The sequence below is a fragment of the Erythrolamprus reginae genome, chromosome 6, assembly GCF_031021105.1.
Source record: "Erythrolamprus reginae isolate rEryReg1 chromosome 6, rEryReg1.hap1, whole genome shotgun sequence".
Classification (NCBI taxonomy): Eukaryota; Metazoa; Chordata; class Lepidosauria; order Squamata; family Dipsadidae; genus Erythrolamprus; species Erythrolamprus reginae.
Window position 1 is genome coordinate 89,264,193 of NC_091955.1, and position 25,209 is coordinate 89,289,401.

The 25,209-nt window shown below is 43.0% G+C and overlaps 1 protein-coding gene across 1 annotated transcript in view; it reads left to right on the top strand.

Moving 5' to 3' along the window:
• The window catches only part of BCAT1 (branched chain amino acid transaminase 1), a 62,203-nt gene extending 37,493 nt beyond the window's left edge, over nt 1-24,710 (top strand). Inside the window, exons 4-11 of the mRNA XM_070754342.1 lie at nt 8,989-9,099; nt 11,115-11,234; nt 15,180-15,343; nt 16,129-16,271; nt 18,040-18,125; nt 19,686-19,826; nt 21,181-21,255; nt 24,099-24,710. Of these exons, the coding sequence (XP_070610443.1) occupies nt 8,989-9,099; nt 11,115-11,234; nt 15,180-15,343; nt 16,129-16,271; nt 18,040-18,125; nt 19,686-19,826; nt 21,181-21,255; nt 24,099-24,140 (882 nt within the window). The 3' untranslated portion in view covers nt 24,141-24,710. The remainder of the gene's footprint in view (nt 1-8,988; nt 9,100-11,114; nt 11,235-15,179; nt 15,344-16,128; nt 16,272-18,039; nt 18,126-19,685; nt 19,827-21,180; nt 21,256-24,098) is intronic.
• The last annotated feature ends 499 nt before the right edge of the window (nt 24,711-25,209 follow it).

Here is a 25,209-nt window from a genome sequence, read left to right on the forward strand (position 1 = left end):
CCCCCTCCCCTTTGACATCGGAAGGAGGAAGGGCGCGCGTGGTGTGTGTGGGGAGCTTTTCTCTGTTGGGAAAGTAAGACGGTGGCAAGTTTCTCAGCGGGGACCACCTCGGCGGCGGCTTTAACGCACCAAGAACCCCCACCCCCACTCCCCCAGCCTCCGCACCAAAAGCCAGGAAGTGACATCTCCGTGACGTCAAAGTCCCGGCGGGGACCACCTTGTAAAAATAAACATGTTTATTTTTACGTGAAAGGACCGCCCTTTGCTTGCAGCGCCGCTGCGGCGTCCTTTTTCGTAAAAATAAATAAAAATAAAAAATCCGTAAAAATAAAAAAATGATGGGATTCCGGGGGCGGAGCTTTGACGTCACGCAGCGTTCGGAGTTCCGGTTCGGTTCGGGTTCGGCCGAATTTTGCGAACTTGCCGAACCCGAGCACCGTTGGGTTCGCCCATCCCTAGTCATAATGGTTTGACTGCATACAAGTTCTCATTCAATGCTTTGGATTCTGGAAAACCAAGACAGATTTTGAATGAGCATGTGTCAATGTGCATGCGTCAGAAAGGAGGTTACCCCAGCTGTACTGAAATGAATTGGTAACCACCTGAAACCAGCGTGGTTACTGATCAAAGCATCTAGGGCCCAAAACCTCAAGGCAGGTTATATTCCATTTGTGTCGGAGCCTTAATCAAGGGCACGTTTTGGGTGCCAGGACATGAGGAGAAAACGTGGAGCAATTCTTTCAAACCCCTTTTCTTTTTTCGTTTTCCCCTTTTCCAGTGTTTGTAATGATCAAAAAAAACCCTGGATCTGAATAACAAAACATACTTTGAATTGTGCCCTTTTTTCAAAAGTGTTGGTGAGGAATCTAGACCTCAACCCCCTTCCCCCCCCCCTTTTCTCTATTTTTGGGAAGACTCCACTGGGATTTTTGTTTAATTCCTTTCTGTTTTGATTGATTGTTGATGATTGATTTTTAAGATACAGGCTGCCCTCGACTTACGACAATTCATATAGTGACTTTTCAAAGTTGCAACATTATATAATGTGCAACAAGCAATGTCGTCTGGCGGGGCCCAGGGGAAGAGCCTTCTCTGTGGCGGCCCCAGCCCTCTGGAACCAACTCCCCCTGGAGATCAGAACTGCCCCAACCTCCTTGCCTTTCAGAAGTTGTTGAAAACTCACCTTTGCCGCCAGGTATGGGGAAATTGGCACCTCCCCTAACTACTGCTTTATGTATGGTTTGATTGGGTTGTGTGATTATTTTATTAATAAGGGTTTTTAAATTGTGTTTTTAAATATTGGATTTGTACATTGTTATTATTGTTGTGAGCCACCCACAAATCTAATAAATAATAATAATAATAATAATAATAATTATTATTATTATTATTATTATTATTATTATTATTATTACTGAAAAGAGTGACGTATGACTGTTTTTCACTGTTACAATCATTGCAACATCCCCTCATGGTCACTTGATCAAAATTTGGGCACTCAGCAATTGACCCTTATTTATGACTGTCACAGTTCTCAGGGTCATGTGATCTGCTTTCGCAACCATCTGACGAGAACTCCAATCGGGAAGTCAGATTGATTGAACAGCTGCATTACTAACTTAAGAGATGCTATGGTTCACTTAACAACTGTGGCAAGGAAGGTCATAAAACGGGGCGAAATTCACTCAACAACTCTCACTTAACAACGTATTGTAAATTTTGGGCTCAATTGTTGTCGTAAGTCGAGGACCACCTGTACTTATCTCGCTTTGCAAAGGCTGGTTGCGATGCTATACACTGCTCAAAAAAATAAAGGGAACAATGCAATATAACTCCAAGTAAATCAAACGTCTGTGAAATCAAACTGTCCACTTAGGAAGCAATACTGATTGACAATCAATTTCACATGCTGCTATGCACATTCAGCTTTGTACAGAACAAAGCATTCAATGAGAATATTTCATTCCTTAAGATCTAGGATGTGTTATTTGAGTGTTCCCTTTTTTTCTTTTTTTTTTGAGCAGTACAGTAGTACCTCTAGATACGAGCCGCTCCACCGGCGAGTATTTCAAGATACGAGCCACGAGGGGAGAGAAATTTCTGTTCCAGTCCCGAGCTCAAATTCGGGATACGAGCTGAGCGTCCACTAGGTGGCGCAAGAATCCTTGCTTTTGGTTATCTCGGAGGGGAAAAACAAAGTCTAAAGCTATTTGTTCCAGGTATGAGTTACTCGACATACAAGCTCCCTTCTGGAATGAATTATGCTCGTATCTAGGGGTACTACTGTATATATTTCTGGCTGAGGAGATCTAGATCAGGGGCGTCAAACTCAAGGCCTGGGGGCTGGATCCAATCAGGCCCAAAGGGTGCTTACATGGAAACAACGAAGGACAGGCCTGCAGTGCCTCTGTCAGCGAAACTGGAGGTCGTGAGGGCCTCACGCGGCCATCTTGAGCTCCGTTTTCTCTGACAGAGCGATCGGCCGCCACAGGCGCCCCCTGACAGGAGTGACGTCGAGTTGGCCACGCCCACCCTGGTCCCCAAAGGTCAAACACAACCCTGAGGCGGCCCTCAATGAAATCGGGTTTGACACCCCTGATCTAGCCGTTTTCACAAAAAGCAAAGGAACCACGCTGGAGTTTCAGGCGTTATTTTCCCTCTGAGTAGCGTTACTGCTGTTAAACTCGCGATCTGAAATCCTCGCTTCCTAACAATGAATCTGCTTTTCTTTCTTTTTTCTTTTTGTTTTCTTTTTTGGTTTCCTCATCTGCATATGTCCCCACCCACCCCCGTTTGTTTTCATCGTTTCGTTTACTTTTAAAATCTCATTGCATCACGTTTTCCCCCTAGCCGAGAGGAGTGACGGAAACGAAACTGCTCCAAATGCTATGGCTCAATGAATACACAGTGGGTATAACGCGAGACGGACTCTTAAACTTCTTTGTGGTCTGTGACACGTCGGATAACCTGACTCTGCCAGCTTTGTGGATGGTTTAGTGGAGCCTTTCTCAGCTTCGGAACTTTCCAGATGTGCGGGAACTAGATTTTTCTCGACAGCCAGTGATGCGAACCTTTTTTGGTCCATGTGCCAAAAGGGTGTGCGTGCATACACTAGCATGTGCGCCCGTGCCCATACCCATTCCTTCCCACTCCACAAATGCGGAAAACCCTCCCCATGTTGCCCCTGCGCATGCACACAACTCCCTTTTGCCCCCGCGCATGCGCACAGGACTCACTGAAGCCTGGGATGGCAAAAAAGCCAGACAAACTGGAAGTTCGGGAAAACGGACATCTGATTGACCTGTTGTGCTGTTTACGCACTCCAGAGGCTTCAGGGAAGGTTTCCTGACACCTCTGGAGGGCAAAACGGCCTTCTCAAGGCCAAAAGTCAGCTGGCCAGCACATGTACAGGGGTGGACAAAGAAATGGAAACACTTGACTTTTTGACATAATGTTTGAACATGTCCAAATCAATCAAAACTTGACATATTTTCATGTTTTTAAAAATTCTGTTATTTGATATGTTTTTTTTAAACAGAAATTGAAGGAAATTGGTTATAACCTTCTAGAAATGGCAGACCTCTCAGACTTTCAAAGAGGCCAAATTGTTGGTGCTCGAATGGCAGGCGCTAGTGTAAGAGAAAGTGCCCGAATGTTTGGCGTTTCAAGAGGTGATGTCTCAAAAGTAATGACTGCTTTTGAAAGAGAGGGGAAAACCTCCTCAGCCAAGCACAGGTCTGGTCGAAAGTCGAAGTGGTCTGAGAGAGACCGTCGGACTCTAAAGCGAATTGTTAGAGCGGATCGTAAGACCGCAGCTCCTAAAATCACTGCAGAGCTCAATAGACATGTACAGAACCCAGTTTCCACAAAAACTGTTCGAAGGGAGCTTCACAAACCTGGATTCCACGGAAGAGCTGCAAGGTGTTTCCATTCTTTTGTCCACCCCCTGTATGTGCACTGGAGATGACATAGGACAGTGATGGCGAATCTTTTTTTCCTTGGGTGCTGAAAGAAAGTGCATGTGTGCTCTCGTACATGCGCAAGTGCTCACACCCACAATTCAATTCCTGGGGAGGGCGAAAACAGCTTCCTCCACCCCCCCGGAGGCCCTCTGGAGGCCAGAAACATCCTGTTTCCCAACTTCTGGTTGGCCCAGTAGGCTCATGTTTTGCCCTCCCAAGGCTCCAAAGGCTTCCCTGGAGCCGGGGGGAGGGTAAAAACGCCCTCCCCCATTCCCTTGGAGGCTCTCTGGAAGCCAAAAACGCCCTCCCGGAGCCTCTGTGTGAGCCAAAAATCAGCTGGCCAGTACACACATGCATGTTGGAGCTGAGCTAGGGTATTTATTTATTTATTTATTTATTTATTTATTGATTGATTGATTGATTGATTGGATTTGTATGCCACCCCTCTCCGCAGACTCGGGGCGGCTAACAACAGTAACAAAAACAGAATATAACAAAATCCAATACTAAAAACAGTTAAAAATGCATTATACATACAGACATACCATGCATAAAATTGTAAAGGCCTAGGGGGATCTGTACCTCAGTTCCCCCATGCCTGACGGCAGAGGTGGGTTTTAAGCAGCTTTCAAAAGGCAAGGAGGGTGGGGGCAGTTCTAATCTCTGGGGGGAGTTGGTTCCAGAGGGCCGGGGCCGCCACAGAGAAGGCTCTTCCTCTGGGTCCCGCCAAGCGACATTGTTTGGTTGACGGGACCCGGAGAAGACCCACTCTGTGGGACCTAACTGGTCGCTGGGATTCGTGCAGCACAAGGCGGTCCCGGAGATAATCTGGTCCGGTGCCATGAAGGGCTTTATGGGTCATAACCAGCATTTTGAATGGTGACCGGAAACTGATCGGCAACCAATGCAGACTGCGGAGTGTTGGTGTAACATGGGCATATTTGGGAAAGCCCATGATTGCTCTCACAGCTGCATTCTGCACGATCTGAAGTTTCCGAACGGCTTGCATGCCAGCAGATATGGTTCTACCTGCCAGCTTTGGCACCCGTGCCATAGGTTCGCCATCACCGACATAGGACAACCCCTTGTTTGTCCTCCAATATGGCTCCATGTGCTATCTATGGCACGCGTGCCATTGGTTTGCCATCAATGGCCTATCCGATTCCGGTCATTGAAATCTACCCCGGGAAGAGAATATTTATAAGCTCAGCATTGAGCCATAGTGTCCTCTCTGAGCTTGGTTGTTTCTCCCAGACATTTCACTAACTCTGCATCGCGGCACTGATGATATCACCGAGTTGGACAATGAAACATCTGCAAGAAAACAACCAGGCTCGGATCAGGGACATCACAGTTCAATCCCGAGCTACAAATAATTCTCTCTCCATCTGCACAAGGGCAACAAACCTCAGAAAGCATCGAGGATCCCACGAAGTCTGCACAGCTGGAGCGTGGCTAGAGATTTATTTATTTTTATTTATTTATTTATTTATTCATTTGTCCAATACACAATACATATGGAAGAGAATAGACATGACGTAATATATATAAAGATAATATGTAAAAATAGAGGAGAAGATATATGAAAGGAAGAAAAGATATATGATATATGAGATAAAGGAAAGACAATTGGACAGGGGACGAAAGGCACACTAGTGCACTTATGTACGCCCCTTACTGACCTCTTAGGAACCTGGAGAGGTGAATCGTGGATAGTCTAAGGGAGAAATGTTGGGGGTTAGGGGTTGACACTACTGAGTCCAGTAATGAGTTCCACGCTTCAACAACTCGATTGTTAAAGTCATATTTTTTACAGTCAAGTTTGGAGCAGTTCGTATTAAGTTTGAATCTGTTGCGTGCTCTTGTGTTGTTGCGGTTGAAGCTGAAGTAGTCATTGACCGGTAGGACGTTGCAGCATATGATCTTGTGGGCAATACTTAAATCGTGTTTTAGGCACCGTAGTTCTAGGCTTTCTAGATCCAGGATTGTGAATTCACAGCAGACAATTAATTGCTCATTGCATCCAGAGAGAGAAATAGCTGCCTCTACCTAGGATCGAACTCACAGTCTCCTGATTGTGAGGAGAGAGTCCTATTCTAGGCCACCATGCTGCCGTATTAAGATAATCTGCATAATTAAAATAATAGCATTGTTCCCTATTCTATGGACTGATCTACTGACTTTCAGCAAGCCTCAAAATAGCCAGACCCTCTGTTGGTTCACAAGGCCAGACCATCAATCTTAGTCTGAGTAAGGACACTCTAGTAAACTGAATTCATTGAGCCAAACAAAAATCTAATCAAAGTGAAGCAAAAATTCAAGGATTCCCAAAAACTAGTTGAACCAGTCCTCTCAAGGCCTCTCAAAAAACAGCGACCGATAAGGTCCCACAGAGTTGGCCTTCTTCATCGTTTGGCGGGCCCCAGGGGAAGAGCTTTCTCAGTGGCAGCCCCAGCCCTCTGGAATCAACTCCCCCCGGAGATTAGAACTGCCCCCACCCTCCTTGTCTTTCGGAAACTACTCAAGACTCACTTATACCGCCAGGAATGGAGGTGTTGAGACACCTTTCCCCCAGGCTTTTTTATACTTTGTTTTATGTTTGGTATGAATGTGCTGTTTGGTTTTTTAAATAACGATAGGGTTTTATATGTTTTTAATATTAGATTTGTTCCACTACTATATTGTTTTTATTACTGTTGTGAGCTGCCCCGAGTCTTCGGAGAGGGGCAGCATACAAATCTAATTAATAATAATAATAATAATAATAATAATAATAATAATAATAATAATAATAATAATAATTTGCCCCCAATCCTCAACTACAGTTGAGTAACGTTTTAGATACGAACTCTGCTTTAACCAAAGGGAGCCCTGTTCTTTCAGTATTTATTGAAAGTTGATGGAACTCAGGCTAGTAAAGCAGTCTAGTATCCGATTCAAAATATTTGGGGAAAGGGACTATAGTAAGCTTGAAGTGGTGAGGGCCTCGGCCTTCTGTGGTAGTGCTGCTAGTAGAACTGAACCAGAAGATGTCTTCTTCTGCCTCAACCAAGAAGAAATCAATTGTCTAGGAAAGTGATGGTGAATCTTTTTTTGGCTCTGGTGGCAAAAGGGTGTGTGCGCACACATATAATTCAATGCCCTCCCCCTGCAAATGTGCACAACCCACAAACTGCCCCCCACGCATGCACACAATCCCCCTCACTGTCCCCCTGCGCATTCACACAAGCCGGTAGGCCTGTAGGCCTTTTCTCGCCATCCCCACAAGCCGGTAGGCCTGTAGGCCGTTTCTCGCCATCCCCACAAGCCATACCCACTGGCAATTGGAACAGAGTTCTTTTCAGGTGGGGAGGGGGAGTAAAACGTCTAACTCCTTAGCATCAGAGCATGCTAATAACAATATAAGAAATAGGTAATGATCCAATGGTCATTTCAAAAAATCCTTTCTTAGCGAGCAACTAGAAGCCAAGAGGTACATATGTGGCAAGTTTCAAGTTTGTAGGCTTTATATTTCTGGAGATTTTGTGATGATGTGTGGGTGTATTTATTTATTTATTTATTTATTTAAAGTTAATTTAATTTTTAATTCAATTTTTAATTTAATTTTTAATTTAATGATTTGATTTGATTTGATTTGATTTGACATTTGATTTGTTTTGATTTGATTTGATTTGTATGCCGCCCTTCTCCGAGGACTTTTATGGTTGATTGGTTGGTTGGTTGGTTTGTAAATTCAATATGGATGCAGTGGTATTTGAGATTAAAATTTGATTGGAAATTTTTAAACTGGGATTTAAACTTTTTCTGTGGACGCATCGGTTGATTCTCCCTTTCTGGCATGTAAAAAGTAAGGTCTTCTTTGAGGGAAGCTTGGCTTGTGGTGATTTTGGGGGTATTCCCGTACAATTTTCTCCTCCCAAGAACAAAAGTGATTTGGTTTTCTTTTTCTTTCGCCTTCTGATTTCTTCAGAACAGAAACAGAGTTGGAAGGGACCTTGGAGGTCTTCTAGTCCAACCCCCTGCTTAGGCAGGAAACTCTACACTACTTGAGACAAATGGGTATCCAACATCTTAAAAACTTCCAGTGTTGGAGCATTCACAACTTCAGGAGGCAAGCTGTTGTACGGGTTAATTGTTCTGTCAGGAAATTTCTCCTTAATTCTAAGTTACTGCTCTCCTTGATTAGTTTCCACCCATTGCTTCTTGTCCTGCCCTCAGGAGCTTTGGAGAATAGGTTGACTCCTTCTTCTTTCTGGCAACCCCTGAGATATTGGAACGCTGCTATCATGTCTCCCCTAGTCCTTCTTTTCATTAAACTAGCCATGCCCTGTTCCTGCAACTGTTCTTCATATGTTTTAGGCTCCAGTCCTCTCATAACCTTTGTTGCTCTTCTCTGAACTCCATGTGTGCCAGTCAGCTGATTTTTGGCTCACACAGAAGCTCGGGAAGGGCATTTTTGGCTTCCAGAGAGCCTCCAGGGAGGACATTTTTACCCTTCCCTGGCTCCAGGGAAGCCTTTGAGCCTGGGGAGGGCGAAACATGAGCCTACAGGGCCCATCAGAAGTTGGGAAACAGGCCATTTCTGGCCTCCAGTGGGTGGAGGAAGCTTTTTTCACCCTCCCCTGGCATTGAATTATGGGTGTGGGCACTCACGCATGTCTGATAGCGCATGCGCACCCTCTTTCCGCACCTGAGGAAGAAAAGGTTCGCCGTCACTGCTCTAATCAATTTCATGAGCTACCCAGAGTCCTTTGCTGAGAAATCAAATAAGCAAATATTCTCTGGCCCTCCAAATGATCTCTTCCTATTTAGCACATCTGGCGTCATGTAGAAATATTCCACCTGTCATTCGAAGTGGAATACAACGATGGCCTTTCAACGTATTTTAAACGGGCACAGTTGCTTCTGTGGTGTTTTGAACGAACGGACATTTATTTTAACAGTTTGCTTATTTTAATTAACGGGTGCATGCGTTGGTCTGAGGGTGTAGGTGTCATTGCTGACTGTTCTCTTCTCCTTCCTTTAGTTGTTCGAAGGCATGAAGGCGTATCGAGGCGTGGATGGCAAAATACGCTTGTTCCGACCGAGGCTCAACATGGACAGGATGCTACGGTCAGCTGCGCGAGCAACTTTGCCGGTGCGTAATGCAAACATCTGGTTTTGTTATAATTATAATAATAACAACAGAGTTGGAAGGGACCTTGGAGGTCTTCTAGTCCAACCCCCTGCTTAGGCAGGAAACCTATACCATTTCAGACGAATGGTTATCTAACATCTGTTTAAAAACTTCCAATATTGGGGCATTCACAACTTCTGGAGGCAAGCTGTTCCACTGATCAACCGTTCTGACTGTCAGGAAATGTCTCCTTAGTTCTAAGTTGCTTCTCTCCTTGTTTAGTTTCCACCCATTGCTTCTTGTTCTACCCTCAGGTGCTTTGGAGAATAATGTTCTTTGACTAGAGTAGATTGGAATGAGAGGATGTTGCTCATGTTCCCTTGTAAATCCCTTGTAATCAGGTATTTTTTCCCCACTTTTTTTTCAAGATGGTTGCAGCTGCAATTTCTCTTGGTAATTTTTTTGGGGGAATTTTGATTTGATTGTACTGCCATTGCTATTATCCATTATATCTCTTTCTATCGCTCTAAAGCCTGATTAGCTATCCACACTTTCTTCCAAGGTATTTGTTTTGTTTTGTTTTGTTTTGTTTTTGTTGTGTTGTGTTGTGTTGTATTTTATTTATTTTATTTTATTATTTTATTTTATTTTATTTTTTACACAAAACATGCCATAACATACCAACATACAGTGCTAGGAATCTTCGTTCCTATCTTAATTATAGCTTAAGTTCAGTCCACAAAATTTCATATATATATATATGAGAGGCAATCAACAACTTCATCCAAAAAGAGACACCCCCCCCCCCAAGAACCAAGACACACAGAACAGGACAATGGCATCGCCCTCCTCCCTTACATCAAAGGCACCACAGATAAAATCAGTAAAATTCTCCGCAAACACAACATCAGGACAGCCTTTGGTACAGATAAGAAAATAGCCAACATCCTAAGAAACCCGAAAGACAATATCCAGCTAGAAAACCAGGGAGTTTATCAAATACCGTGTAAAATCTGCCCAGCCACATATATTGGACAAACTAACAGGAGAGTAAATGCACGTGTTGCAGAACATAAGAATGCATTAAGGAAAAAAGAAAAAACCTCCTCCCTTTTCCAACACTTCAAAACTACAGGACATGAAATTGATTTTGACAGTACTAAATTAATTTCCAAAACAGAACACTACAGCAAAAGAATAATCATGGAAGCCATCGAGATAGAAAAACATCCCCAAAATATGAACAAGCGGGATGATACCTCCCGCCTACCAGACATCTGGAAACCAGCCCTCAAACGTAACCCAGCCATAAAAACAGAAACTAGACTCAGAACACATATTGCAAAACAATCAAGTAGCCTGCAAGCTCCAACTACTCAGGATATCACGCCTAATCAACAACCATTAACTAATCAGCATACTTCAGCTACATCAACGACCCCAGATGTTACCCCACTGACTCACCAGGAAGTTTCTACACAGCAGGCAAATGCTGAGCCATCAAACCACACCCAGCCACCAGTATTTATAGAAGGAAGGCAGCTCAGGTCTCGCAGTGTTCGCCTTAGAACAAGGACAGAAACACCAGCCTGAAGATGATGAGTGGGACCTCATCGAAACGTCGCCAGAAATTTCCAAATCCTACACGGGAAGAAACCCGAATATAGGGATACTACTATAGATCTATTTTTGGCTTATTTGCTTTCATCAGGTAGCCATACCCTTTCTGGGATTTGAACCTGAGGCCCTGCCTTGTAAGGCAGTGACAGGCTCATTTCCTGCAGCAGCTTATACCAGGGAAGGGTTATGTGTGATTTTTTTTGTCAAGTCACACACACACACAAATTCTTTTTTTTTCTAATTATTTTACATTTTGTCTAATTATATATTTATGGTGCTGCAGCCTGTTGCACGCTAATAGTAGATTGGTAGAACATCCCTGTCTTTGAACAACTAATCTAAAGCGAGGTTTTTGTTTGGATGTTTCTGCCTCAAGATTATTTCTAAGTGTTTCCCTCTTCTCTTTTTCCCCACAGGCTTTTGACAAAGAAGAACTTCTGCAGTGCATCCAGAAACTGGTGGAAGTTGAGAAGGAGTGGGTCCCCTATTCAACCTCTGCTAGCTTGTACATCCGCCCTACTTTAATTGGGACTGAGGTGGGGAGAAAATACTTTTTTGTTGTTGTTGCTTCTTTCCTCCATTCCTTCTCAACAACCCCAATGGCAAACCACAACCACCACAAAAATATTAATGTCGAACCAAACCAATGCTTATCGCAGTCAGAGCAAGTTGAGAAAATTTTATTTTACTGAAAGAGTAGTAGATTCTTGGAACAAACTTCCAGCAGACGTAGTTGATAAATCCACAGTAACTGAATTTAAACATGCCTGGGATAAACATAGATCCATCCTAAGATAAAATACAGAAAATAGCATAAGGGCAGACTAGATGGATCATGAGGTCTTTTTCTGCTGTCAGTCTTCTATGTTTCTATGTTAAAAACGCTCCAGTTTTTAAAAGATAATCTAGCATAAAATAATAAATAGCCATGACATCTGTATTAAAATCACAATTGTAATATTGATGTTGATAAAATTGAACGGGTCCAAAGACGGGCTACAAGAATGGTGGAAGGTCTTAAGCATAAAACTTATCAGGAAAGCCTTCATGAACTCCATCTGTATAGTCTGGAGGACGGAAGGGAGAGGGATGACATGATCGAAACATTTAAATATGTTAAAGGGTTAAATAAGGTTCAGGAGGGAAATATTTTTAATAGGAAAGTGAACACAAGAACAAGGGAGCACAATCTGAGGTTAGTTGCGGGGGGAGGGAATCAGAAGCAAGGTGAGAAAATATTATTTGACTGAAAGAGTAGTAGATGCTTGGAACAAACTTCCAGGGTTGGTAAATCCACAGTACCTGAATTTAAACATGCCTGGGATAAACATATATCCATCCTACGATAAAATACAGGAAATAGTGTAAGGGCAGACTAGATGGACCATGAGGTCTTTTTCTACCATCAATCTTCTATGGTTTCTAATTTGGCACCCTATCTGTCAGTTACACAAAATGACCAAAACACAGCATAGCCTAACTATAACACATAAATACATAAATAAATCTTTGCTTTTCCCAGGCAATCTCTTTGCAGAAGTGAACCCCACCCCCCTTCCACAAAACCTAGAATGTACTACTGTTATGTTTGACAATAGTTCCACCTAGTGGCAATCTCTTACTGGTTCATTACATACATTGAGATGGATAGAGGAGCTGTGTCTTGGTTACTAAGAACATCAGAAATACGTATGTGTTTTCCAATGGTCTTAGGTGACCCCTGTGAAAGGGTCATTCAACCCCCAGTGATGGGCTCCTACGGGTATGGTCAGGTACACAGAACCAGTAGAAAATTTTTGAATTTTTTTTCTTTTTTTCCCTTCTGGGCTCTGGGTATGTTTTTCCTATCGCAGTAAATGAGGTTGAATGTGTATAATTTTAGAAGAGTTGTGCATTAATGTGTGTGTTTACATAAAGTTTATAGAGTAGATAATGTATATTTCTGTGTAATATGTATAATGTATAATATGTAATATGTATGTTTTGTGTAATATGTACACATAGAATTAAATAATAGATCTTGGATGTTCAGTAACAGTAAATAGATAGGGAAATTGTATCTCTTTGAGGCGAGGAGAGGCCAGGCACCCTAACCTAAACCCTTGATGTGAATGACGTCAAGTTTGCCACCTTTAAGCAAGTCACATGACCTTTAAGCCATCCCCCCAGTCACATGATCATCAAACCACTTCCCTCTGGTCATGTAGCCAGCAAGCCACACCCACAAAATAACCTACGCCCACAGTATGGTAGCAAAACTTTTTGCAGCCCTTCACTAGTCACGGCCCACAGGTTGAGAATTACTTGGGTGTCCTCCTCGATCCACAGCTAACATTGGAACATCATCTTTCGGCTGTGGCGAGGGGGGCGTTTGCCCAGGTTCGCCTGGTGCACCAGTTGCAGCCCTATTTGGACAGGGGGTCATTGCTCACAATCGCTCATGCCCTCATCACCTTGAGGTTCGACTACTACAATGCTCTCTACATGGGGCTACCTTTGAAAAGTGTTCGGCAACTTCAGATCATGCAGAATGCAGCTGCGAGAGCTATTGTGGGGCTTCCCAGATTCGCCCACGTTTCTACAATACTCTGTGGTCTGCACTGACTGCCGATCAGTTTCCGGTCACAATTCAAAGTGTTGGTAATGACCTTTAAAGTCCTACATGGCATTGGACCAGAATACCTCTGGTACCGCCTTCTACCGCACACATCCCAGCGGCTGATAAGGTCCCACAGAGTTGGCCTTCTCCGGGTCCCGTCGACCAAACAATGTCGTTTGGTGGGCCCCAGGGGAAGAGCCTTCTCTGTGGCGGCCCCGGCCCAACTCCCTCCAGAGATTGGAACGGCCCCCACCCTCCTTGTCTTTCGCAAGTTATTCAAGACCCACCTGTATCGCCAGGCATGGAGGAACTAAGACATCTCCCCCAGGCTTTTTATATTTCATGTTTGGTATGTATGTGCTGTATGGTTTTTAATTGTAGGTGTTTTTATATATTTTTTATTATTAGATTTGTCCCATTGTTACACTGTTTCTTATTACTGTTGTGAGCTGCCCTGAGTCTTTGAAGAGGGGCGGCATACAAATCTAATTAATAATAATAACAACAACAACAACAATAATGTTCTAAAGCAACTGTTGTACAAGAAGTCTTCAGTTAATGACCACAGTTGGGATCCTCAATTCTATCACTAAGCAATGTGATTGTTAAGTAAGACAACACATGACTGCAATGGACTTACACCCTCACTCCCGCTGCCGTCGTTAAGCTAATTACCTGTAATTGTTCAGTGAGACATCGTATGACTGCAATTGACTTACAATCTCACTTCTCCCGTCACCCATGGCCATTAAGCGAGACATCACATGACTACAACTTGCAATAGTCACTGCAGGCTTCTCTATGGACTTTGCTTTTGGAAAGCCAGCTGTGAAGTGCGCCAGTGGCGAACATGGGATTATGGGCAGCGGCAATACAGTAGTTACAGATTAACAGAGTTGAAGGGACCTTATAAGTCATCTAGTCCCACCCCCCTGCCCAAACAGAAGACCCTACATCTGCCTCTACCTAGGATTGAACTCACAACCTGTGAGGCAAGAGCTCTTCCTCTAGGTCACAACAGCCGTTGCAAATGTGAAGACTGGTTACTTTTTCGGGTTCCGTCGTATCTCTAGAAACAGTCGCTAAACAAGGCAATCCGTAAGCGAGGTCTATCTAAAACTTCTAGCACTGCCATTCGACAGATCCATTTCATAACTCAATGCCTGCTGTCGCAAAATCACAGATTTATGGACCCATGAATTTGGAAGGAGATATTTATTTGAGCCACTAAATCCAATTATTTGCTTATTGAAAGAACCTAAAGCTTGCCCGACACTTTGGTGTTTAACTTCTGTCCTGATGCCTGCAACAAAGGATGTTTTTTGGTTCTGTTGATGACAGGAAATGTTGGGACACTTCTTTATTTGGGACCACGACTGTCTTCTGCCTCACATGTCCCAGCGACCGATCAGAGCTCAGAGAGTTGGCCTTCTCCAGGTCCCGTCAGCCAAGCAATGTCAGCTGGCGTGGCCGTGGGGAAGGGCCTTCTCTGTGGCGGCTCCAGTCCTTTAGAACCAGCTCCCCCCCGGAGATTCACACTGGCCCTGCCCTCATGGCTTTCCAAAAGGCCTTAAAAACACGGCTTTGCTGGCAAAGCATTATACTCAGCTCCGTTCAGTAATTATGAATGAATGATGTATGAATGTTTAATATTGAGGTTTTTAAATTGTATTTTTATCATTATATTTTTCTATTGCTGTATGTGCACTTTGAGAAAAGTGTCCTATAAAATTAACTAACTAACTAACTAACTAACTAACTAACTAACTAACTAACTAACTAACTCAATATTTTATGCCATTTCAGTATTATTGAACATTAACATGAGAATCCGATAAGAACCCATAAGTGCAATGAATGTGTCTTCCTTTCTTCTTTTTAGCCTTCTCTTGGAGTCAAGAAGCCATCGAGGGCCATTCTCTATGTGATACTGAGCCCTGTGGGGCCCTACTTCTCAAGTGGGACCTTCAGCCCCATCTCCTTGTGGGCAGATCCAAAATATGTCCGAGCTTGGAAAGGTGGGACGGGAGACTGCAAATTGGGAGGGTAAGTGAACTCCTGTCTGTCTGTCGGTCGGTCGGTCGGTCGGACCTAGGGGAAGAGCCTTCTCTGTGGTGGCCCCGGCCCTCTGGAACCAGCTCCCCCCAGAGATCAGAATTGCCCCCACCCTCCTCGCCTTTCGTAACCTCCTTAAAACCCACCTCTTTTGTCAGGCATGGGGGAATTGAGATATTCCTTTCCCCCCAGGCCTATATAATTTATGCATGGTATGTTTGTGTGTATGTTTAGTTTTTAATAATGGTTTTTAGTTATTTTAAATATTAGATTTGTTGTATGCTGTTTTTATTATTGTTGTTAGCCGCCCCGAGTCTACGGAGAGGGGCGGCATACAAATCTAATAAATAAATAAATTCATTGGTCGGGGGGAAGATCTAAGGAACCCCAGGCCTGGTGTCAAAGATGAGTTTTTAAACTTTTTCGGAAGACAAGGAGGGTGGGGGCAGTACAAATCTCCGAGAGGAGCTGATTCCAGAGGGTCGGGGCCACCAAAGAGAAGGCTCTTCCCCTAGGTTCCGCCAGCCGACATTGTTTGGTCAGCGGGACCCTAAGCAGACCAACTCTGTGGGACTTCACCGGTTGCTGGGATTCGCGCGGCAGAAGGCGGTCTCGGAGATAGTCTGGTCCTATGCCCTGTAGGGCTTTATAGGTCATAACCAACATGCCTAGAAGTACTGAGTTAGGAAATATTTGTTGCATATTAGAAGGCAAATCACCTGTAGATATACTCTCAAGTATATAAATGGCCTTTTCTTTGGTTCTGTGTCTCAAAGGAATTATGGCTCTTTGATTTATGCCCAACGTGAAGCCATGGAATTGGGGTGCCAGCAGGTCCTCTGGCTTTATGGGGATGACCATCAAATCACAGAAGTCGGGACGATGAATCTGTTCCTATATTGGCGAAATGAAGATGGAGGTATGGGGTCTGGCTTCATTGAGCTCCCACCTGAATCTTCCTGCCAGGTGTGGGTTCCAGTTACCTTTGCTACTGGTGTGCATTGTGACATTTCGCATGTATGCGGTTGCTCTGCTCATGCACGCTCCTCTTCCACTACTCATTCATTCATTCATTCACTCACTCATTCATTCACTCATTAATTAATTAATTCATTCATTAATTCACTCATTCATTCACTCATTCATTCACTCATTCATTCATTCATTTATTTATTATTTGAATTTGTAGGCCACCCTTCTCCAATGGACTCAGGGCAGCGTACAAAAATAAAACCAAGAAATACAATGTAAAAGAATACAATACTATATAAAACCCCAAAATATTAAAAAAGCATTCATCCATCACCCATCCGTTCCACTAATATGCTATTAGCCGGAGCAAGGTGTTATTGCTCAACAACCCCAGGCCTGCTGACAAAGGTGTATTTGTTAAAGTCTTTCGAAAGGCCAGGAGGGTGGGAGCGGTTCAAATCTCCGAGGGGGAGTTGATTCCAGAGGGCCGGGGCCAACACAGAAAAGGCCCTTCCCTGTGGTCCCACCAGCCAATTTTATTTCCGTGCATGCGCGGAAGGACGTTTCAGTCTGAAACACAGCTGAGAAGCTGCTCAGCTGTGTTTCAGCTGAAGAAATAAAGGTTGGTATTAATCCGTGGGCGGGTGGAACGCCTTGTCTTCAAAGTAGAGGATGAGGAGTAGCCATCCAAACCCCCCAAAATTGCTGAAAATTACCAAAAAAAAGATGTCGGGGTGGACGGACTGACAAAGACAGCCACGCCCCGGGTTATCACACAACCCCTAGTCTAGAATTATGTACAAATCCAAATATTACGTCTTCTAAAAGACGAGAATTTGTTCGTTTTTCAAATACACCCACCTTCCAAAAAGTAAAAAGGAAAATTCTTCAGAACAGCAAATACCGAAACAGAATTACAGTGATCCCTCGAGTATCGCGGTGATCCCTCGAGTATCGCGAGGGTTACGTTCCAAGACCCCTCGCGATACTCGATTTTTCGCAATATAGTGGTGCGGAAGTAAAAACACCATCTGCGCATGCGCACCCTTTTTTCCATGGCCGCGCATGTGCAGATGGTGTTTTTACTTCCGCACCTGGGAAGACCCAGGGAAGGTTCCTTCCGCCGCCCAGCAGCTGATCTGCTCGGCAGCGCCGCAGCAGCGAGGAGCCGAAGATCGGGGTTTCCCCGCCGCCCACGCAAAGGGGAAACCCCGATCTTCGGCTCCTCGCTGCTGCCGCGCCCACCGCTTGTCCGCCCACCGCTTGTCCGCCCTCCGCTTGTCTGCCCTCCGCTTGTCCGCCGCCCGCCTGCCCGCCGCTTGTCCGCCCGCCACTTGTCCGCCGCCTGCCTGCCCGCCTGCCCGCCGCTCGGTGCACGAGAGAGGGAAAGTGAGAAAAAGAGGGAGAGCAAGAGGGGGAGAGATAGAGAAAGAGAGAGAAGGAAAGAAAGAAAGAGATGAGAAAGGAAGGAAGAGAGTGAGAGAGAGGAAGAAAGAGAGAGAGAGAAGAGTGGAGTATTTTTTAATTAATATTTTCTGAAAAATCGCGATATAGTGTTTCGCGAAGATCGAGATCGCGAAACTCGAGGGATCACTGTATAGCAGAACCAACGTCATAGAATATTTTTTTCAAAATCTTTTCTTACGGCTGCTATAACTATTATTTTTACACTATTGTATAATGCTGTACTTTTATGTTCTGCTTTGTATTGGCAGAAGATGAGCTGGCCACCCCACCCCTAGATGGCATCATTCTTCCTGGTGTGACAAGACAAAGCATCTTAGATCTGGGACGCAAGTGGGTACGTCAACCATCTGCTTGGATAGTTCTGATCTTTCTATTGTTAGGGTACCGTTTTGCAGAAGATGTATCGCCCAACCAGCCAGCCGTGGACCAAGATTGAAGTCTTGAATTAATACAATGTAGCAGGAGTTCTTGAGAAAATATTTTGCAGTGTTCCCTCACTTTTCGCGGGGGATGCGTTCCGAGACCGCCCGCGAAAGCCAAATTTCCGCGAAGTAGAGATGCGGAAGTAAATACACTATTTTTGGCTATGGACAGTATCCCAAGCCTTCCCTTAACACTTTAAACCCCTAAATTGCGATTTCCCATTCCCTTAGCAACCATTTAGATTATTACTCACCATGTTTATTTATTAAAGTTTATTTAAAAAAATATTTATTAAAGGTGGACAAATGTTTGGCAAAGACATATGACGTCATCGGGCAGGAAAAACCATGGTATAGGGGGAAAAACCGCAAAGTATTTTTTAATTAATATTTTTGAAAAACCCGTGGTATAGACTTTTCGCGAAGTTCGAACCCGCAAAAATCGAGGGAACACTGTACTTCTTCATAGCAAAAACTATTCTATCTATTTACTGAATAGATAACTATAACTTCAACAAGCCACAAACCTATGCAAAGGTGCATTACATTTTATACATTTATCCACCAATCAGGTTGTAGCACATTCTGTGGATTCACGGTGTCTCAGCATTCTTTACTTGTTACATATAATCCTTCTTCCTAAATTGGGATATTACGTCAGGTCACTGCTAATCCTGACATCTATGTGTATGACTAGGACTGTTCAACTAGACTAAGATATTTGCCAAAGTAAATAATAATTTATACATATATCTGGCATGTATGACTGAACCATTACTCATATCTCTGGGATATTAGCTGGAACACCACGTTTCCAAAGATACACGTATGTATATCTTTGACAACTCAGAGATCACTCTGCAAACTCCTTAACAGCTTTTCCTTGAAGAAGTTTCCAAGAAGTTTCCTTGTCCAAGAAGCGAGACCTGAACTGCCTTCCTACTGCCTTACCACCAGTATTTATAGAAGGAAGGCAGCTCAGGTCTCGCTGTGTTCGCCCTAGAACAAGGACAGAAGCACCAGCCTGAAGATGACAAGTGGGACCTCGTCGAAACGTCACCAGAAATTTCTGAATCCTACATGGGAAGAAACCCGAATATACCAAGACCGTCATATATATATATATGTATACATATATATATATTTATATATTTTAAAAGCTGAGCAGGGTTGAAACTGATTAATATGCAGGTTGTCCATCGATAGGTACTTGGGCTAAATTGGGAAGTTGAAGAAATATTTCAGAAAAGGGCAGTGAGAAATCACAGCTACTGTATATTGAAAAACTGCACTGTTGTGTTGAAAACTGCTATATTGAAAGTGACATGGGTGTCTCCTTGAAGCCTCCAAGAGGTGACCTAAAAGAGGGTTTACAGTTTATAAATATAAACTCATTACATTTTAAACAACGCAAGAGTCTTAGCTCTTGGCAAACATAATTTCTAGATCTGTTTGCTTATCTCTTTTTTCAGGGTGAATTCAAAGTATCCGAGCGATACATTACAATGAGTGATCTCACAACTGCCTTGAAGGAAAAGAGAGTGAAGGAGTTGTTTGGGGCTGGAACAGCTTGCGTTGTATGTCCCATTTCAACAATACTGTACCTGGGAGAGGTAAGAGCCAATGTTCTGGAGATTCAAATTTGTTACTACCAGCCAATTCCAATTTTTTGATAAACTCCATAACAAATGGAGATGTTGCTCAACAGTAGTAACTGTGAGAGGGATCTTGAAGTCCTATATTTATTTATTTATTTATTTATTTATTTAGTTAGTTAGTTAGTTAGTTAGTTAGTTAGTTAGCTAGTTAGCTAGTTAGCTAGTTAGCTAGTCCAATACACAATGAGAGTTTTAGTGGGTGTGGGGGTGTGTGTCATCAGGCTGAAGTTCCAAGCTTCGTGTTGTTGTAAAATGGAATGTTTGCAACTGTCATTTCTTCCTAGTATATAGTGTGGGGGTGGAGATTTGGTTTGAATGTAGCAAATAGATTGGGTGATTATGTTTTAGTGATCTGATCAACAACACGAAGCTTGGAACTTCAGCCTGATGATGGTGAATGTGATTTCACCGAAACGTCGCATAGACATGCAAAATATTACACAGGGCAAAACCCGAACTCAGAACAATCTACATATATATATATATATATATATATATATAGTAAACACATAGTACAATACATGATGAAGGTTATAGAGGAGATACGCATAGTAAAATATATCTATGAAAGAATAGAAAAGAAGATATAGTAATAGAACATATCAATGAAAGAATAGAAGAAGAGATATAGGAATAGATGAAAGGAAGAGGAGATATAGGAGAGCAATAGGACAGGGGACGGAAGGCACTCTAGTGCACTTGAACTCGCCCTTTACTGACCTCTTAGGAATCTGGATAGGTCAACCGTGGATAATCTAAGGGTAAAGTGTTGGGGGTTTGGGGATGACACTATAGAGTCCGGTAATGAGATCCACGCTTCGACAACTCGGTTACTGAAGTCATGTTTTTTACAGTCAAGTTTGGAGCGGTTAATATTAAGTTTAAATCTGTTGTGTGCTCTTGTGTTGTGGTTGAAGCTGGCAAAAGTTTTGTAAGCTCTGGTAAGCAGTGTGAGATTGCTATATGCATTATGGCTATATGCCATAATGTAATCTGTATCAGCCAAATAAAATGACTTTGGCATTTTATATTCTTGGGAATGAATTTTATGTTTGTGTGACGGTTGAATAATGATCTCTTGTCAGCTTCGCTTCACTTCTACAGAATTTGTTTTGTACTGAATTCAAGACTGAACAGGGGGAAAAAATCTAGCCATGAAAAACTCCCCCCCCCCCTTTAAAAGCAGGGAAAAGGAAGTTTTTCATGGCTAGATTTTCACTTATTGGTTTGTTTTTCTGTTCCTAATCCCATCCGAAATCAATTTCCTGAACCCCTTTACATTTTAACGTAGTTTTCTTTTTTCTTCTAGAATTTGGAAATTCCGACCATGGAGAATGGACCTCAAATAGCCACCCGTTTCTGGAACCAGCTAAGTGATATTCAAGTACGGATCTCACATGTTTTCTATGAGAAATAGATAAAGGGTAGAATAGCTCGATTATTTCCTCATATCCTGATAGAAACAAAGAATACAGACTTAATTCCACAGACTCTAAACTTGGTGGCTCTGATTCAATCCTGAATCAATATGACAACAGTATTCCAATATCTAAGGGGCCGCCACAAAGAAGAGAGGTTAACTTACCGTATTTTTCGGAGTATAAAATGCATCTTTTTCCTCCCTAAAAGAGGTTGAAAATTCAGGTATGTCTTATACTCTGAATGTAGCTTTTTTTGGAAGCTTTTATCCCCCAGGTCTTACCTTGTAGGTTCCTTTATTGTTACTCTTTGCAAAGAATGTTTCCCAAGCTCTACATCTTTGCAGGGTTGTTTTCATTGTTCTAATTCGATTCAAATGTTTCTTTTCAACCCAAACCACTTCTAACTATGTTCCCAGCTCTCACCCGTTTGCAAGCTCTTTCATTGTTACTCTCTGCGAAGGATGTTTTCCAAACCCTCTCTGTGTAGTATTTTGTAGTTTTTTCCATTGCTCTACTTACTCCGAATGTTTCTTTCCAGTCCTAACCAGGTGCTAACAATGTTTCCAGCTCTTACCTGCTTGCAAGCTCTTTCATTGTTACTCTCTGTGAAGAATGTTTTCCAAGCCCTAAGTCTTTGCAGGGGTTTTTTCATTGCTCTACTTGCTCCAAATGTTTCTTTGCAGTCCTAACCAAGTGCTAACAATGTTCCAAGCTCTTACTGGTTTGCAAGCTCTTTCATTGTTACTCTCTCTGAATAAGTTTTTCTTAAAGCCCTAACCAGAGGATAAAAAATATGCTGAAGCTGACCAGACTAAGGATGCTAGCCAGATGAATACCTGGTTAGCAGATTATTTTCCCTATTTTCCTCCCCAAAAACTAAGGTGCGTCTTATACTCTGAAAAATATGGTATTTTCCAAAGGATCAGAAGGCAAGATAAGAAATTGTTCTGTCGGGCTCTCTGGTAGACTCCTCCCAAAAATTCACAAGTACAAATTTCAGACACACACACGTTTGAAAATTCAAAACAATGTTCTTTATAATGAAAATTCACTTAAACTAAGCCCTCTTTTTGTATAGCACAGAGCACCCGTCTCCAAACAAACTGGTAATTTGTACAAGTCCCTTATCAGTTCTGTGATACTTAGCTTGCAGCTGTGAGGCAATTCACAGTCCTTCTTCTTTCACAAAGTGAAACACTTTGCTCTGGTTTAGTTTCAAAGCGGGGGGAAAATCAGCACACAAAAGGTCAAAGTCAGCAAAGCAGGCATGAAACACAACGACCAGATAATCCTCCACAATGGCCAAACCCACAGGCTGCTATTTATAGCAGCCTCACTAATTACCAAAGCCCCACCCAACCACAGGTGGCCTCATTTTCTTTGATAATAATCTCTCAGTTGTTGTTGCCTATGCATCGCTCTCCGCATGCGTGGCTGTATCATTAACTCTTGTTCCGAATCCAAGGAGGAGCTAGATAATTGATCTCCTTCTGAGCTGTCTGCCACACTCTCCTCCTCCCTGTCACTCATGTCTTCTTGGTCAGAGGAGCCTTCATCACCAGATTCCACCGGGGGCAAAACAGGCCTGCGGTATGTGGATGTCTCCCCCACATCCACAGTCCTTGGGGCAGGAGCTGGGCCAGAGCTAACCACAAAAAGAAATGATGGATGGAAACTAATCAAAGAGAGATCCAACCTAAGGAGAAATTTTCTGACAGTGAGGACAATCAACCAGTGGAAAGGCTGGCCTTCAGAAGTTGTGGGTGTTCCATCACTGGAGACTTTTAAGAAGAGGCTGTCCATCCATTTGTCTGAAATGATCTAAGGCAGTGATGGCAAACCTTTTTTGGTTCATGTGCCAAAAGGAGTGTGTGGGGGGGTGTTAGAATGTGTGCACATGCACACACACGCCCTCCATGTGTCCAGGCCTTTCTGAAGCCTGGTAGGTGAAAAAAATGCTCAAACAGGGAAATCGGAAGTTCAAGAAAATACCGTTGTGCTGTTTTTTTGGACTCCAGAGGGTTCAGGGAAGCTTTCTGGGGTAGAGCTCCTGGGGAATATGTTGTGTGCATGTTTTTTAAATTATGGGTTTTTAGCTTTCTAGTTATTGAATTTGTATTATATATTGTTTTCTGTTGCTGTTGTGAACCGCCCCGAGTCTGCGGAGAGGGGCGGCATACAAATTTAATAAATAAATAAGTAAGTAATTAAGTAAGTAAGTAAGTAAGCAAGCAAGCAAGCAAGCAAGCAAGTAAATAAGTTAATAAATTAATAAATAAACAAATAGATAAATAAATAAGTAAGCAAGCAAGTAAGTAAGTAAGTAAGTAAGTAAGTAAGTAAATAAGTTAATAAATAAATAAGAAAGAAAGAAAGATTAGAAACATAGAAGACTGACGGCAGAAAAAGACCTCATGGTCCATCTAGTCTGCCCTTATACTATTTCCTGTATTTTATCTTACAATGGATATATGTTTATCCCAGGCATGTTTAAATTCAGTGACTGTGGATTTACCTACCACGTCTGCTGGAAGTTTGTTCCAAGGATCTACTACTCTTTCAGTAAAATAATATTTTCTCATGTTGCTTTTGATCTTTCCCCCAACTAACCTCAGATTGTGTCCCCTTGTTCTTGTGTTCGCTTTCCTATTAAAAACACTTCCCTCCTGGACCTTATTTAACCCTTTAACATATTTAAATGTTTCGATCATGTCCCCCCTTTTCCTTCTGTCCTCCAGACTATACAGATTGATTCTACGGTTTCCCCCTTGGCGTTTCTCCTAACACTCCTTTGTTTGCGTTTCAGTATGGAAGAGAAGACAGCGACTGGACAATTGTGGTGTCGTGAATGTGAGCGATGTGAACATTTCAGCCTTCCGCAAGCACAACCAAGTGCTTGGCCTGCCACCTGAATGACGACCAGTTTTACTGTAGCTCTGTGTAGAGTAGTCTGTGTATTATCACTTTAATCCTGAGCTGGAGAATTGGGTCCACATGTCAGGAAACGAAATTAGCGCTATCTTTTCCGGGCTGCAAAATTCAAGTTAATCACAAAATAGCAGGAAGGAGCTTTCTTCCCATAACTCTTTGCTGCCACATTGTGGTCAAACAGAGTTTTGCAGGCCAGGGAAGGTAGCCCTAGTGAGCACATTTTACCTTCTGTGATTTTGGTCTAGAATAGAAATCTGTATCTTCTGGTGGAGGTGCTAGATGTCAACAGTAGAGACCCTCTTAACACAACCCTTGGTGTCCCTTATATCTTTGGTACAGTGGACAACTGTGTTTAGAAGTTCTTCAACTGCTCTTCGTTGCAAGCCAAATCCTCTTGGCCTTAACGTCACTTTTTAACCAGATTGTTACGTGACTGTTTGCCGAATGATCGGGAGTAAACTTTTCACTATCTCCTTCTCATCTGCGACCTTAGACAATGAAAGATTTATTTTTCGTAAGACAGGTAGATATAGTTTATGCAATAGATACTTCGCCGTCTCTTGGTTTTTCCGTCTTTAGGGCAATTGTTCTAATTTACGGAACTTTGAAGAATCCCAGTTTTTGATCCCCGACTAGAATCACATCTCACACGGGATAATTCCCAAACTGGGTCTGATTTCTCTGATGTCTAGAGGAATCCCCCACCCCCCATCTCATTAGTAAGTGACTTCTACCATTGCCAAACTATGGATAGTTCTGTAAAGCAGTTTGTTCGAATGCAGAATAAGTTGGTTGATGGCATAGCCCATTGATGGCAAACCTTTTTTTCCCTTGAGTGCTATCACACCTGCACGAATGCCCACATCCATAATTCAATGCCTGGGGAGGGCAATAACAGCTTTTCCCCCCCCAAGGCCCTCTGGAGGCTGGAAATGGCCTGTTTCTCAACTTCTGGTGGGCCCAGAAGGTTCGTGTTTTGCCCTTCC